The sequence below is a fragment of the Quercus lobata genome, chromosome 8 (assembly GCF_001633185.2).
Source record: "Quercus lobata isolate SW786 chromosome 8, ValleyOak3.0 Primary Assembly, whole genome shotgun sequence".
NCBI classification, from domain to species: domain Eukaryota; kingdom Viridiplantae; phylum Streptophyta; class Magnoliopsida; order Fagales; family Fagaceae; genus Quercus; species Quercus lobata.
This window is the reverse complement of record NC_044911.1, coordinates 58,322,536-58,338,090: the sequence shown is the minus strand read 5'-3', so window position 1 is coordinate 58,338,090 and position 15,555 is coordinate 58,322,536. Positions and strand designations below refer to the sequence as shown.

General features: G+C 34.3%; 1 protein-coding gene and 2 pseudogenes across 1 annotated transcript in view; 1 reads left to right on the top strand and 2 right to left on the bottom strand.

The window, feature by feature from the left end:
• LOC115957133 (non-functional pseudokinase ZED1-like) overlaps positions 1-310 on the top strand; it is a 2,716-nt gene extending 2,406 nt beyond the window's left edge. Inside the window, exons 3-4 of the mRNA XM_031075358.1 lie at positions 7-184; positions 280-310. Coding sequence (XP_030931218.1) covers positions 7-184; positions 280-310 — 209 coding nt within the window. The remainder of the gene's footprint in view (positions 1-6; positions 185-279) is intronic.
• Positions 311-4,626: 4,316 nt separating this feature from the next.
• LOC115957132 lies at positions 4,627-5,390 on the bottom strand (annotated as a pseudogene).
• A 2,686-nt stretch (positions 5,391-8,076) lies between these two features.
• LOC115957131 lies at positions 8,077-9,056 on the bottom strand (annotated as a pseudogene).
• Positions 9,057-15,555: the final 6,499 nt, after the last annotated feature.

Genomic DNA, 15,555 nt, shown 5'->3' with positions numbered 1-15,555 from the left:
CTCAAGGTAGTTGCATAAACGAGATTGTGGACCCTGCAATCTTGGCTGAAGATGGGGAAGGATGTGCTAGTTTTGAGCATCAATTACAAGCGGTGGTGGACCTTGGCTTGGCATGTACAGAGGAAGATCCACAAAGAAGGCCAACCATGGTTGATGTCACCAAACATCTCAGGCGAATTGAGAGGTTCGTTCCATCACTAATTATTTACTAACTTGATTTCATCCAATCATATGTTATAGATAAACAGATTCACATTATTGCATATCCAAATGTTTTAGGCATGACAACAAACAAAATTTACTCACTTGATTTTCAAACAAATGGCCATGGATGGAATTTAGAAAAGTTAAAAAAGCTAATTTGATGGAGAGCCATTTAATGACATTATGAAATCCCCATTGCTACGAAGAAGCAGGCCTAATAAACTGGTATGCATCTGAAGTAATGAAGGAGAATTCTCTATAAGATCAGCTAATGGTATTTCACAATCACACAGGTTCACAAAAATGGGTGAAAAGCTTGGGGGAAATTTGCAGAATTTAAAGCTTCATGAGTGTTTTGAAGAGCATGCTTCTGCATCATTGAATAGGAATGCTTCTAGTGATGAAATCCAAGCAGTGAACGAAGCCTCTGAAAGGCCTCTTGAAGTTTAATTGTGATGCAACTGAATGATGACAGAGCTTGTATGGCAGTTTTAACCTGTCATTGGGAAGGTAAATTAAAAGTTTGGTGGGCCATGAAAATTCTGTGGGTTTCACCAATAGCAGTTGTAGTTCAGGCTATTTTTTTGGAGCATTTAGATTCTAAAGAGATAAAATTGCAAAAAGATATCATTATGGCAGACCCTTAATGTATGTATTGATGCTATAAGAACTGGAGGATAGGTTGTTATTGGCAAAGGAGATTGATAATTTTTCTTTTTTTTTGAATAAAAGGAGTGTAGACTAAGTAGTTCATAGTCTTGGTAATTGGCTATGTATAGAGGTTTGTTGGGGAAAAAAAGACTTCTGCACTGTTTAATTGGTTTGTAAATTTTCTCAATTTAGTTTGGCAAACCTTTTTCTTTTTTCAAAATAGTCTTAAAATTTAATCATTCATGTGAATTTGTGTCAAAAATTCGTTAAATAACTTATTGCTTCACAATTGATCTTCTAATCGGTATAATTGCAGTTAACACCTTCCCTTTGAATTAGATAAATATTGTTGTCCTAAAAAGTATGAAACAAAAATGTCATTATTCATGTGCTTAATCCTTCTCTACTTTTACTGCTCCAGTTCATTGTTATCCTCTTAAGTTCAAAAGGCACCTTTTGATGGAACTCTGCTGGAGAAATATGGTTGCATAGGGCTGCTTGAACTTTGTACAGTAGTGGAGAGATACATCAAAGAAAAAATTCTAGGTCACATACTCACACTAACTCATTTAATGTGCAAAAACTCTAATCCAATTGCCTTGGGTATCAATCTATGCTAAGACAGATATTTGGCATTGTAAAACATATCCAGAAGCCTTATCTCACAATCACAAAGGATAGTCACAATAGGACCAATACAGTTTGCCAAAAAGCAAGTGTTGTTGGTGCAAACACTAGGCCCCTTGATGATGGAGGATTGATAATAGGTTTTATTTTATTTGAATTTGATTTGGTTTGAATTCTAATTTTATTTCTAAATTATATGTAATTGACTGTTTTGTTTCTTTCCTTCTTGATTCTAGCTTTGGAGGTCCTACTTCAAAATGCTCCAAAAAAAAAAGAGGCAAAATATTGTGGTATGGTGAATTTGGTAATAGATAATATTGAATTGAAATTTTTCTCTAACTTGGTGGTGATTTCAAGCAGCCTTAAGTGGTGAAGCCCTAGGTTTGTTATGTTCTTTCTTTATAAATCCCTAGACAAGTTTACAAACCTTGTACTGCATCAAATATGGTAGCAGAGCAAAAATTTGATCCATGTACCGAAATTGACAACCCAAAATGACCACAACTGTAAGCAGCTTTTGAAACCATTCTCATCGAAGCATTCAAATACTACCCCCCCCCCCCTCCTCAGTCAATCATACTAATCCACATTAGGATCTCAACTAAAACACCATCACCAAGTCCGCATCAACTTGTATTGGTCCTTGCCTTGACATGTACCGAGGAAGATATAGAGAAAATGCTAACAATGATAGATGTTACCAAAGATTTGGGGCAGATTGAGAGGCTTGTTCCATGATTGATTATTTCTCATTTGGTTCATCAAAGTACCTTGCCAGCTAGAATAGTCTCTTATTTAAGCATTGAAAATTAAATTTTACCATGAAATCAAGTTTCCAAAAACACAATTTCAATGTAAAATGTGTTTAGACTGAAGTTTGAAAACCTTGTTCTCTTTACAAAGTAGTCTTAAATTTTAATCATTCATATGAATTTGGGTCGAAAATTCATTAAATAACTTATTGCCCCACAATTGATCGTCTAATTGAAATATTTGTAGTTAACACCTTCCCTTTGAATGAGATAAATATTATTTTCCTGAAAAGTATGAAGCAAAAACTTCATTATCCTTACAAACAAAGATGTGCTTAGTCCTTATCTTGTATTATTGTTCCAGTTCATTGTTATCCTCTTAAATTTAGAAGGCACCTTCTAAGGGAACTTTGATGGAGAAATATAGCTGCATAGGGCTGCTTGAACATTGGTAGAAGTGGAGATAAACAGCCAAGTCAAGACTCTTGGTCACACTAACTCATTTGATGCCCAAAAACTCTAATCCAATTACCTTGGGTATCAATCTACGTTGAGACTGAAATTTGGCATTGTAATACATATACAGATGTCTCATTCCACTATCACAAAGGATAGTCACAAACAATAGCACAATGGATGATGGAGGATAGGGGTGGACATTAAGAGCAACAATAACGAGTTTTATTTTTGAATTATAACGTGTGTGGTTATAACATATTCACATTGTTGCATCTCCAAATGTTTTAGGCACGCCAACAGGTTGATTTCAAGTCTTCCTATTTCACAATGGCTCAGAAATTAAGAGATTAAAAGACAGAACTTAGTTGATTCCTAAAATGCTTTCTTGTTTATAATGGCTCAAAGGTTAGAGATTAGAAGGAAAAGCCAAGCAAGATAAGTAGTATTCATTCTTAATAGCCTTCTACAATGAGTCATATTCACAGTAAAATGAACTAACTACTCAAATTTGTCTGGCAAACTTATTTCCTCCTCACATTGTCGTAGACCATAATAACTGGTATATTAACATTAATTCATTCAACTTCACTTGACAAAATGATTTCAATCATCCTTGTACGCAGCTTTGAATACAATATTGTACACCTCTTAATGAAAATACATATTAGTGTCCTGATAGAATGAAACAAAAAATTGACGTTATCTTAACAGAGATGTACAAAACTGTTAGAGAAATATAATCGCATAGGCCTACTCAAACTTTGGATGGAGGTAACAATAAACATCTGAGTCAAAGCTCTGTGAAAGTTCAAAAACGTGTACAAAACACCTTTGAACGTTTAGACCCCCAAATTACAGCTTAACCAATTCAAGCAATATGTCAAACAACTAGTGTGCGGAAACTTAACACATGCTATGATACGAAATTGGTTAAAACCTATCTAAGCCATAACAAAATAAAACCACAGCAGATAATAAAAAGGCAAAGATAGAGAGGAAGGAAGATGCAAACACAAAGACAACACGCGATGTGTTATCGAAGAGGAAACCGAAGCCCTCGGCGAAAAACCTCTCCGCCGCCCTCCAAGCGGTAAACAATCCACTAGAAAATACAGTTGGGATACAAGGACAGCAATAGACCCTCCAAGCCTAATCTACCCAGCGCACCTAAGCCCTCCAAGCTTCTTGCTCCAACGAGGTTTGCGCCGACCTTTTCCTTTTCTAGCTTCCCCCGGCATTCTGCTACTAGACCGCTTAGCATCAACCAATGAAGATTGCGTTCCTTCCTAATCTACTTCCCAGAAATCCAAACAGCAGTCTCACAATTGATGATGATGGTGAGAACCAGGCTTTGGATAATGCTCCAAGGATTTAACAATGCGAGAGAAGAGAGTGAGGAATTGAAGACGTCTCTAAAGCGTATAGATTGTGTGCTTGAATCAATTCTGTTTTTCTTTAGCGGCTTTCTCTCTCAAAATTCTCTCTGGAAGCTCTTTTCAATCGCTGGCGTAAAAGCGGTTATTTATACTGGAGTGGCGAGAGGAATGTGAAACGTCAGGTTTTACCAAAAACAGGGGTGGCTCGCGGCTTGACATTAAGTCGCGAGCATCAGTCGCGAGATAACCGTATGGCAGTTGTCCTGTTTTGTCCTGTAGCTGCTTCCAGCTAGCATGCACTTTCATCTTCCAGCATGCTTGGCACGTGTGCCTGCTTCTGGCGGCTTGCCAGCCCGCCGAGTCACCCGCGAGTCCCAGCCCCGCGAGTCTCTGTTTTCTTGCACACTCTTGAGCAATCTTCACTCTATCTCACTCACTACCCTTACATCAAACCCACCTAAATACAGGGTTACTAAATGCTGAATTACAAGCAAATTTGGCACAGAATAAAGCCAATTAGATGGTTGAATAAATTCAACCTTACACTTTGGATAACACTAACTCATCTGATGTCCCAGAAGCTCTAATCTAGTAGCCTTGGGAGTCAATCCATGCTGAGACAGATATTCAACACTGTAAAACTTACTCAGATGACTTATCTCACTGTCACAAATAATAGTTACAATAGAGTGACCAGGGCCAATGGATTGTGTCACCAAACGTTTGATGGCTCGGACACAATTCATGGCCAATGAACTTCCAAGAAAGAGCCCATCATGCTTCAAAAGAAACCTGATAAAAGTTCAAGAAGCATAGCATTAAAACACATATAAAGGATTTGTGTTCCAGCAAAGGAAAATGGGTGAAAGAATGGATTTTTTTTTTAATGTTTCATCATCTAGAAAATATTAATGATGGACAAAAAAGGGAAAAGGAAAAAATCCACAGTACAGTAGAATCAACGAAACAACAAACTGGTAGAATTGGCCCAATCTTTTCCCCATTGGTTTCTTTTCTCATCCTATCAACAAGATATATCACTTTAGTAAAACAAAGGCATGCACTTACCAAGACATTTCAAAAGCTTCCAAATTTGTGCCTCTGAAAGCCCCATCAAATTTTGCCGTCATGAAATTCTGTGATAATCTATTTATTCCAAGTCCTTCTGTTATTGTGACAAATGGATTCTTCATTCTTTGTCCTCTCTAGTGTGCATCGCCCTCCTTGTAACCTTTTTGAATAAACCAGAACCAGGAAGATCTATCAAGAAGCACTTAATGTTTGGATTCTTTTCCTGTTGAACACGTGCTAAGGGATTCATTGACTAATTTAAGATGAATGTTTAAATTAAAGGAGGGAAAATAAATTGACCTGGAGAATATGGAAAGACCAGCCACTGTCTGTCCAGTGACTGCAGCTGTGACAAATGCATCTAAACTATCAGGCCCTGTACCCTTATAATGTGCTCAGAAGTTTGATAGATTTTCAAAATGATCAGAAAAGAAGCGAACTTTACAATTATGTGGTAGAGCTTGTATTGCCGTTTCAATCTGTGATTGGGAAGGCAATATAAAAGTTAGGTTGGACAAGAAAATTATGTGGGTTTCACCAATAGCAGTAGTTGTTCAGGCTATTTTTCTTTTGGAGCATTTAGAGTGTTAGGTTCTAAGAAATTAGGAACTAATGTATTAGAATTTCAATTTGTATTATGTTGGCAAACCATGATCAAAACATAGAGTCTAGGTTTAGGCTTGCTCAAAGTATGTTTATTTGTGAAATTAGAATCGAGTGATTGCAGAATTTATTGGACTAAATTTGCAAGGCTCGATCGATCGAAAATTAGACTCGATCAATCGAACCACGTGCAGATTTATTTTTCTGCAGAGTTCCAGTTCAGCCCAAACTCTACTTAAACGTATTAGGGTTCAAGTAAAACTCTCCTATATATAAGGAAAACCCTAGAACGTTTTTTAAAGGTGGTTTTTAGAGAGATTAGAGTGCCTCTTGTGCCTCTTTTTATTTTTAGGGTTTTGTACCCAAAGGTTGCTCATATTTGTGGTTTGTGTAAATCTCTTGTGAGATCTAGAGGAGTTTTCCTTTACACAAACTTAGGGTTTTCAAGGAGGAGATATTTTCTACACCTTGATGATCAATTCAGTTGCTACCATTAAAACTTAAAGACTACACAAGCAGGTGTGCTTGTAGCTGGTGGGAATCCAAGAAAGAAGGAGTCCGTGGATTCGAAACTTGCACGTGGTCGTGTCAGTAAGTTCATCTGGTTGGTAGCATTAGGAAGTCAAGCGGGGGTGCTTGTAAGTCCTTTTGTATGAACTTCAATTCTTTCAAGATAGTGGATTCAAGTTTACCTTGAGGATAGCTAAGTCAAATCCTCCCCAGGTTTTTATCGGTTTGGTTTCCTGGGTGATCATATCTTGTGTTATTTATTTTCCGCTGCTTTGCATGATTTGGTCTTTATTATTGTGATAACCTAGACTTGTTTAATTGGACTAAGTAACAACTTGGCTACTTACCTAAGTTTAATCAATTGTTTAAGGGGTCTAAAAAACTAACATAGAGTTCTAAAGCGATGAAATTGCAGAAAGTGATCATATATTGATGCAATAAGAACTGGAGGATAGATTCGTATTGGCAAAGGAGTTTGATAGTTGTTCTTTTGTTTGGAATAATAGAAATGCAAACCAAGTAGGTCATAGTCTTAGTAATTGGGGTATGCATGGTGGTTTGTAGGGGGGAGAAAAAAACTTCTGTACTGCTGAGGACAATAGACTTCTTTTGTTTTGTTGGTTTGTAAATAATTTTCTTTTGTCCAGCCAAAAAAAAGGTTACGAGTCTTATTTACAGTAAAATGAAATAATTACCCAAAGTAGTTGGCGAACCTTTTTCTCTTTATGAAATTGTCTTAATTCATTTGAATTTGGGTCAAAATCCATTAACTTATTACCCCACAATTGATCTTCAAGCTGGTATAATTGCAGTACTCATTTCCTTTGGATGAGAGTATTGTTGTCCCCAAAAGAATGAAATCAAATAGTTAATATTTAACAAACAGAGAAGTACTTAATCCTGCTCAAGTGTTACTGCACCAGTACATTGTTATCCTCAAAAATTCAGAAGGCACCTACTGAGGGAACTTTGCACAAGTAAGAGAGCACCACCAAGGCAATAGAAATAGTAGCAGCAGCAGCAACAATAGCGCCTGTGGTTCACACAGGCACCATTGTAGTGCTTTGAATTTTGAAGTCAAGGCCTCGGACCAAAAATCTTAAAGATTAGTATGCCAGTTATTCCTTTTGCCGCATTCTATTTTGTCCAATAGCCATATTGTTCATTGTTCATTTAAAAATAAATAAAATAAAATGTCAACCATTTCTTGGTTCCAAAGTACCTGCAAAACATAACCAATCAAAAAGCAGCATAACCTACCAAACCATGGTAATTTCTGGCTGCTCACTAATTAAAGAAAGCTATAGGTGAGAACTCATTTTTACTGGATCACAAAATTAACAGTAAAAGACATTTTCTTCATTTGTAATTAGATTCAGTCAACTGATTCCAAGGTGAAATATGAAAAACTACAGATCATGAACCAGGATTTCACAATAATTTTTCCCACTCCAAAGAGACATCAAAGCATCCATTTCCAAATCTCAGAATGCTTTTTGGCTTGCAAAATTCTTCATGCCATTACATCTATACAGATCATGATCCAGGATTTCACAATAATTTTCCCCACTCTAAATAAACATCAAAACATCCATTTCCAAATCTCGGAATGCTTTATGGCTTGCAAAATTCTTCATACCATTACATCTACACAGATCATGAACCAGGATTTCACAATAATTTTCACACTCCAAAGAGACATCAAAGCATCCATTTCCAAATCTTGGAATGCTTTTTGGCATGCAAAATTCTTCATGCCATTACATCTACTGCACAGAAAATCAAATAGATTGAAAACGAATCTCATAACAGTCAATCAATCGTCAACTGCAAAAATATAAAGAAACTGTTGCCCCATGAATAATTTGCAGTTCAGTTTCACTTCTACATTTGTCACTAAGAGGGAGACTATTAAATTCTGCTAGATAAGCCAAAGTCTCTGAGTTAATGTAGCAAACCATCCATAGTGATGCAACCTCTCCTTTTGGAAATGTACCCCATTCCTCACAATCATCAAGAAAGTCTAATAGCTTTGGATAGAATGAGTCATAGTTCATTAAAGTAAGGGAACAGGTGATTATCAAAAAAAGAGGGGGGAACAGGAAGCTCTGGCCCTATCCATTCTAGTTGAATTAACGCTAATATCTCAAATGCCTTATCTAGAGTACCAATACCACCAGGAAGAGCACCAACAGCAATTCTATCAGAACTACTGCCCCTAACTGCAGCATACACCAACCTATTCTACCTCACAGAAAAAACCGGCATTACTGAAAAACAATTCATGTGAGAAGCATCAGGTGACAACAATAGATTATCTGCAAGTAAGATAAGTTTCTGAAGGTAGACACAAATGAAAATTTGAGGCTGTCCCTTCATCAGCTTCTTTACCATCTTTAATCCACCCACTGGTTTTCCCACTTCTAAAGCACCTTTAGTAGCAGCATGCATTAGTCCAGGACCAACCCCACTCCATGAAGTGCAATTCAAAAGATTTGCAATCTGAAGACCATAAGAAAAACTAACCACAGTCAAAAGGAAAAGTATGTTTCCAAGATGCAATTGTGGTTTTGTGCTGCCAAGTCTCAGCATTCTTTATGCATGATCGTCTCAGCATGTGAAAACATAATTTAGATACAGAAATTTACATTCACGTATGCCAGGCAAAGCAGGCAGGAAGCAATCTATAAATTCACATACCTCTCTGCTCAACTCTAGTGCTTGCAGGTAATGAGAATGACCAAGTCCCATCCTTGAAAAACACAAATTCTAGCCCAAGTTTGTGTATGAGTTCAGAACATTTTTTTTTTTATATAATTAATTTTGTAACATTGTTCTATCTCTCTTCTGACCTTTCAACCAATAAAACCAAATTAGCTACTAAAACGTTTCGCACATTCAACAAAATTGCAAAGCATTTCATAAATTCACAAATCTTCCTAGTACACTCTTGGAACAACCAATAAGAACTTCTAAATCCTGGCATTAAGATCCATAAATTTCATAGTCCACTTTCAATTATCTACTCTTCTCCCACTCCCAAAAATTGATGTTAAAAGTAAAATTGGCCAAGTTTGAAATAGGGCTCAGATATCTAAGCATGAACTGAAGATTTATTTTTTTATTTTTTGTTTTTTAATTATAGTTTTCCCTTTAGATATATAAGAGTACTATTTGTTTTTACTTAGGCAAGCTGTTCATATGTCTTGCTAGAATTGTAATCCTTACTTGCCTGTGAAAGAAAAAGAAGAGCTTAAAGCTTTATCAATGGTGGAAACAGAGAAAGACAGAGATGAAGAATTCTCTGAAGATTGAAAATGAATTTTATTCAAGCTCACTGAAATGAATACATAATCCTCACTCACTATTTATACAATACATATCTCGTAACTACCTCTAGAAGATTCCTATCTAACAAACTCTAACAGAAAATACAGCTGTACATGATAAACAAAATATCTACAATCTGATAAGGAAAAAGAAGAGCAGAGCAATTCCAGAATTGTTTGGAGAAGAAGAGCTGTGTCAAAACGATGTCGTCTGCGATCTTGAGTAAGTGAGTAAGACACGCTTGAGTAAAACGATGCCGTTTATCATTTAATGAAACGTCATCGTTTTAAGCATCTTTGAATCAATGTTACCGTTGCTCTTGTGACCGTTGGAACAGTGAGTCTTCTTGCTTCTTCTCTTGTTCATTAGTTCCACTCTAAGCCTGCCAATATAAACAACCAATCTTAACGTAAAAGTCATCCATGAAGAGATTGCAGTCCCCTTTTTGGTAGAAATCAAAAGCAGGAAATGTGATGCATTCACTTTTGAGCTGAGAGGGCTTGTATGTGCAGCCTAACTCCTAGAAATTGGCCACTGGCAAATAATTTTGAAAAGCATCCCTCTAGCTCTATTGAAATGCAAAAGAATTTCATCAACAAAGCAACTACATGTTTATGATTTCAACTTGCTTAAATTAAAGCTGCATCCCACAAGACCTTCTCATTCCTATGATCTCATAATACGTCTTTTATTCAAATGGTTCTTTTGGCAGCGTACTGCAAAACAGGCATCCAAAATCCCATAGTGGACAAATTAAAATTCATCAAATCGCTTGAATACTTTTCTGTTTTGTTAATCTTTTACATCCAACACCAGAATTGATGCTAAAATACCTGCTTGTCACTAACATAGACATCCCCTTCACTTCAGGGAGCAACTACTAATTATGCTTCAAATTCTTTGTTATCTTGTTTGAGAAGAAGAAAATTTTCTGCTAGTACATGAAAGATTCAACATGGTTCACCAGATTCACTGATACTGTACAATAACCAAGTCCTCTGTTTTTCTTTTTCGTTTTTATCTTTTTCTTTTAGAAAATTCTCAGTTCCTAGCTTGACTAATACTCTGGTAATACACCCAATGCACACTCTTAAGTGATAATCCACCTCACTAATTTAGTTTTGCATCCATATGTATAGGAGTGTAATCCACCTCCATATGTAAAAACATTAACTTGATGACAGCCTGATAGTAAAATATTGATATACACGACAGTTATGAACTCAGTTGTACATGGTCAAATATCTTAGTTTTCAGTCCACAAAAGCAGTCATTCAAAACTGTTATTTTTCAACAAACTAAAAATCTATCAAAGAAGTTTCTCAAAAAAAAAAAAAAAAAAAAAAAAAAAAAAAAAAAAAAAAAAAAAAAAATCTATCAAAGAGCAACAAGAATGTACTAGCTCAGATAAAACTCTCAAAAGAACAAAAATGAAGGGGGATTGCAAAGTGGGTTAACCTCAATTTGGTTCGTTGTCCTACTGAAAATACTCCAAAGGGGGGAAAATTAATAACAATAATAGTGAAAATGAAAATTCAAAGTGGGTTCACCTCATAGGCCTGCTTAAAGCTTTGGTTGTCAATCCATGCTGAGACAGATATTCAGCACTATAAAACTTACTCAGATGACTCATCCCCCTATCACAAATAATAGTTACAATAGTGTGACCAGGGCCAATGGATTGTGTCACTATCATTTTGGTTTTTTGAAATTTAGAATCACTTGGAAATGACTGTTTCTTACATTGAATTTAAAAATCATAAAATTATAAATAGACAGATTGGATATTGTACTTCCTTGCAGACATCTATCAGTTTCACTAATACAAATCTGCAATCAAACAGCAGGACAAAGTGTCATCATACAACCACAATTAAAGGATAGTCAAACTAGTGTGTTGTGTCCCAAGATGTAGAAGCGTAGTCAAGAAATCATCACAAAATCATTTGGTATCTAAGAATTGTATAAAATATAAATATTGACATAAAGAGATGCATTCATATCAATCTTTGTCAAACAAATAAAATACACTGCCTTGCAGTTGCATAGCTTAATCATAATTACTTTGTTTACTTGCTTTACTACCCACTACCCAATTGCCCAACGCAAATCTCACCCAAGAGACAAAACAACACAAAAGCCAAAAGGGTTAATCACAGTACTGGGTCAAGTTAAAGTCAAATAAGTATATATTGCAAGCAAAGGGATGTCAGTATATCACATACACACACAGAAAAAGAGAAAGAGAGAGAACTGAGATGAGGCGATGAAGGCTGGACAGAGACAGTGGGTCTGGCGACGTAAGAGGCTGGGTTTATAGCAATTTAATTATGGGTCATGCTAACGAGTGCCTTTAGGGCACTGGTTAAGAATTTAGTTAAAGAAATCTTTTATGGGAAAAGAAAAAAAAAAAACAATTAATATTTTGACATCTTTTTTCATTTTCCATAAAAGTGATATCAAAATTTTCTTTAATTGGATTCTTAACCAGTGCCCTAAAGACACTCGTTAGCATTTCCCTTTAATTATTATTATTATTTTATTATTATTATTATTTTGTTGTTGATATTAAAATCTGTATGAGGAGTGAGGACGATCTTGGGTTTTTTTTTTTTCCTGAGATTTAAAATCTATTGGGCCCGCTATTATTATTATTATTATTATTATTATTATCATTTTCAGATTTTAGTTCAATAAAATTTTTCTCTAGCTTTTTCTTTTTATTTGAAAGAAACTAATATATTCTCGAGGACCAAATTATGGACCAATGTTTAACTTTATTGGGCTTAAATAAAATTTAGCATGGTCACAACTATTTTTTAAGGGTTGATAAATATAAAATTTTTAATTATTATATATATTTTTTTCCCAAAGGGCTGGGTGCTCATGATGCTGCCTTTGTGTCACATAGGAAAGTGAACTGGTGTAATAGTTCTCGAACAAAGTTTAACTATAAAATTAGTTATAGATTAAGGGTACAACCTTACTCAATAAAATAAACATTACTACGTATTTTGAAAATCTAAACGTTGAATTGCATGTTTTTTACACTTTTAATACACATGTCAAATTTTGCGTCAATCGGATATTATTTAGTATATGATTTATAAGTTTATATTTTATGCATAATCTTAAACTACGAAAACTAACAATTAAAACAATTTATTAATGGCATAGCTATATATTGATCTTTAATTTTCTTGAAATTTTGCATGCATAGAGGATATAAGAGAGAAAATGTAATCTATTTGGTGGAATTCTCAAAATTCAACTCCAATAAAAAAAATATATTAAGTAAGATTGTAGGCTTAGACTACAACCAATTTTATTGCTAAACTTTGTCCATAGTTCTTTAAAGAATAACACAAATGTCATTATTTACTTCTAATTGATGCCAATCTACTTCAAACCTTATATTTTCTTTAATGATTGTGCTTTAGATCCAAAGTTATATCTATGTTTCATTACTTCTTGGGAAAACTAAGGCTTTTTTTTTTTTTTTTGTCTTCCCTTTTTATTCTTAAAAATGTTATGTTGTCTATATTTGAAAGTAACCTTTCTGTTAAAACATGGCAGGAAGAAAAGCAAATAACTCATTATACTCGTACCACTAGTAAGTGGAAAATGGCTTCTTCAAGAAGAAACAAAGGAAAAGCACCTTCTCAAGGCTATCCTTATAAAATGCATGAGGGCGCTTCTTCTGGATCAGAACCCAGAAAAGCAACATCCCTTCAAGACTTTGTCCCAGCAAAAATGACATTTTCTAGTGGTAATATGGCTATCACTTTTCAAGAAGTTTTATCCAGGACCTTACAATTTAATAAGTAAGATTGTAACCTTAGACTACAACCAATTTTGTAGCTAAACTTTATCCATAGTTCTTTAAAGAATAACACAAATGTCATTATTTACTCTAATTGATGCCAATCTACTTCAAACCTTATATTTTCATTGATGATTGTGCTTTAGATCCAAAGTTATAGCTATGTTTCATTACTTCTTGGGAAAACTCTAAGGTTTTTTTTTTTTTTTTTCGTCTTCCCTTTTTATTCTTAAAAATGTTATGTTGTCTATATGAATATCAAATGGTTTTATATATATTTATATATATAAATATATATATATATATATATATATAGTATGTAGTCTCTTGGGCATTTAAATTAGGACAATTTTTGGCTATAAACTTTGTTATAATCTAAAATTACTACTCCCACTAATAAAATTAACATGACTAATTGAACATATAATTGTTGAATTGCAATGTTCTTTATATTTTTAATACACACGTCAAATTTTATGCCAATCAAATGTTATTTATTATACAATCTTTAAACTTATTTTTTATGCATAATTTTAGGTTACAAAAATTTAAACATTTGATTGCTCACATAACTATTAATCTTTGACATTCTAAAAATTATGCAAGCACAAAGAATATAAGAATAAAATGTAATTTGGTAGATATATTTGTCAAAAATCACATATAATAAAAAGAAATTGATCGGAATTGTAGCTTTAGACTACAACAAATTTTGATGCCAAATTTTGTCTTTTAAATTATTGGTTAATAAAATTTTAAAGAGATTTTCTCCTTTCCTTTTTATGGTGGATTATATGTTCTTCTTGTGAATTTAAGGGTTTATTGTTGAGATAATGTTTCTTGTGGTGACTCGCTACGTTAAGAATTCCCATTATTTGTTTGTCCCTTACAAAATCTACCACATAAAAAGAAATAACAAAAACGTTGAATTGTGAGGACATTATTAACAAATTATCAGACAATTTTTTTGGCTTAAACATATTTTCAATACAAAATTTTTAATATCGTAATTTAATCTAAAATAGCAAACAACTAAACAGTCATGGTCATTTGATAAATTATATATAAATAAAACCAAATAGAGTAATTAATTATTTTTTTTTAATAAAATGACACTAGTTGATACTACTTACACTTTTGCAAGTATACAGTGTAATACTATTCATGTAAACTCATATATTTTCCACTTTTGAATTAGTTATGTAATTTTTTTTTAATAGAAAAAACACTAAAAGTTTACGCATATGGATTAAGAAAATAGACGCAGTGGAGAGTGGATTAGTGACAGTGTATATGCATGCAGGCTATGAGAGGCACTTTTTTTTTTTTTTGAAAAGCTATGAGAGGCACTTGTTCACTTGGAGTAGTGAGAGGTTGATATAAAAATTAAGAATAAAGAGGGTAAAACAGCATGGAACATCTTGCAAGCACAAACACAAGACAACAAAGAGATGAGGGAGATGCTAATCCGTGTCGGAGCTTCAAAGGGTTCATCTATTATTACTACAGATATATAGTTCTTATGCACATTAATTACCTAAGGCCACCCAAATGCAGACGTCTTGATAAATTTCGAACCAAGATTATTCTCGTCAAATAATGACGACATTATCCGACGATAATTAAGCGCAGTAACCGTTCTTTAATTTTTTGAACACAATCCCTTTTTCAGTGTTCTTGTTTTCTAATTCTGTGACATTTCTTATCTCAAACTCAGTAACCATTCTCCTCATTCCAGAAGGGTACATTACTGGTTGGATGCTATCCGGAACTCAAAGCCTTCCTCTGGCCGGGCTTGCTACATAGTGTCCTACGTGGCCATAACCAGCTATACATATTTTTGGATTACGCTAACTATTGGTACTGATAATCAAAATTTATCATATAATTATAATTAATATTACTAAAATAATTGATAGTACTCTCAATTCAAACTTATATTTTCTCATTTTTAAGTAGTACACCAAATTGGACTGAAGTGATCTGAAATAGACCAAACTGGACCACATGGACCGTATGGACCAAATTAGACCTAAGTAAACTGAATGGACTGAATTTGACGGACTGTACTGAAGTGGACAGAACTGGACCAAATTGACCAAAGTAGACCGAAGTGAACCAAATGGACTGAAATTGACCGAATTTGACT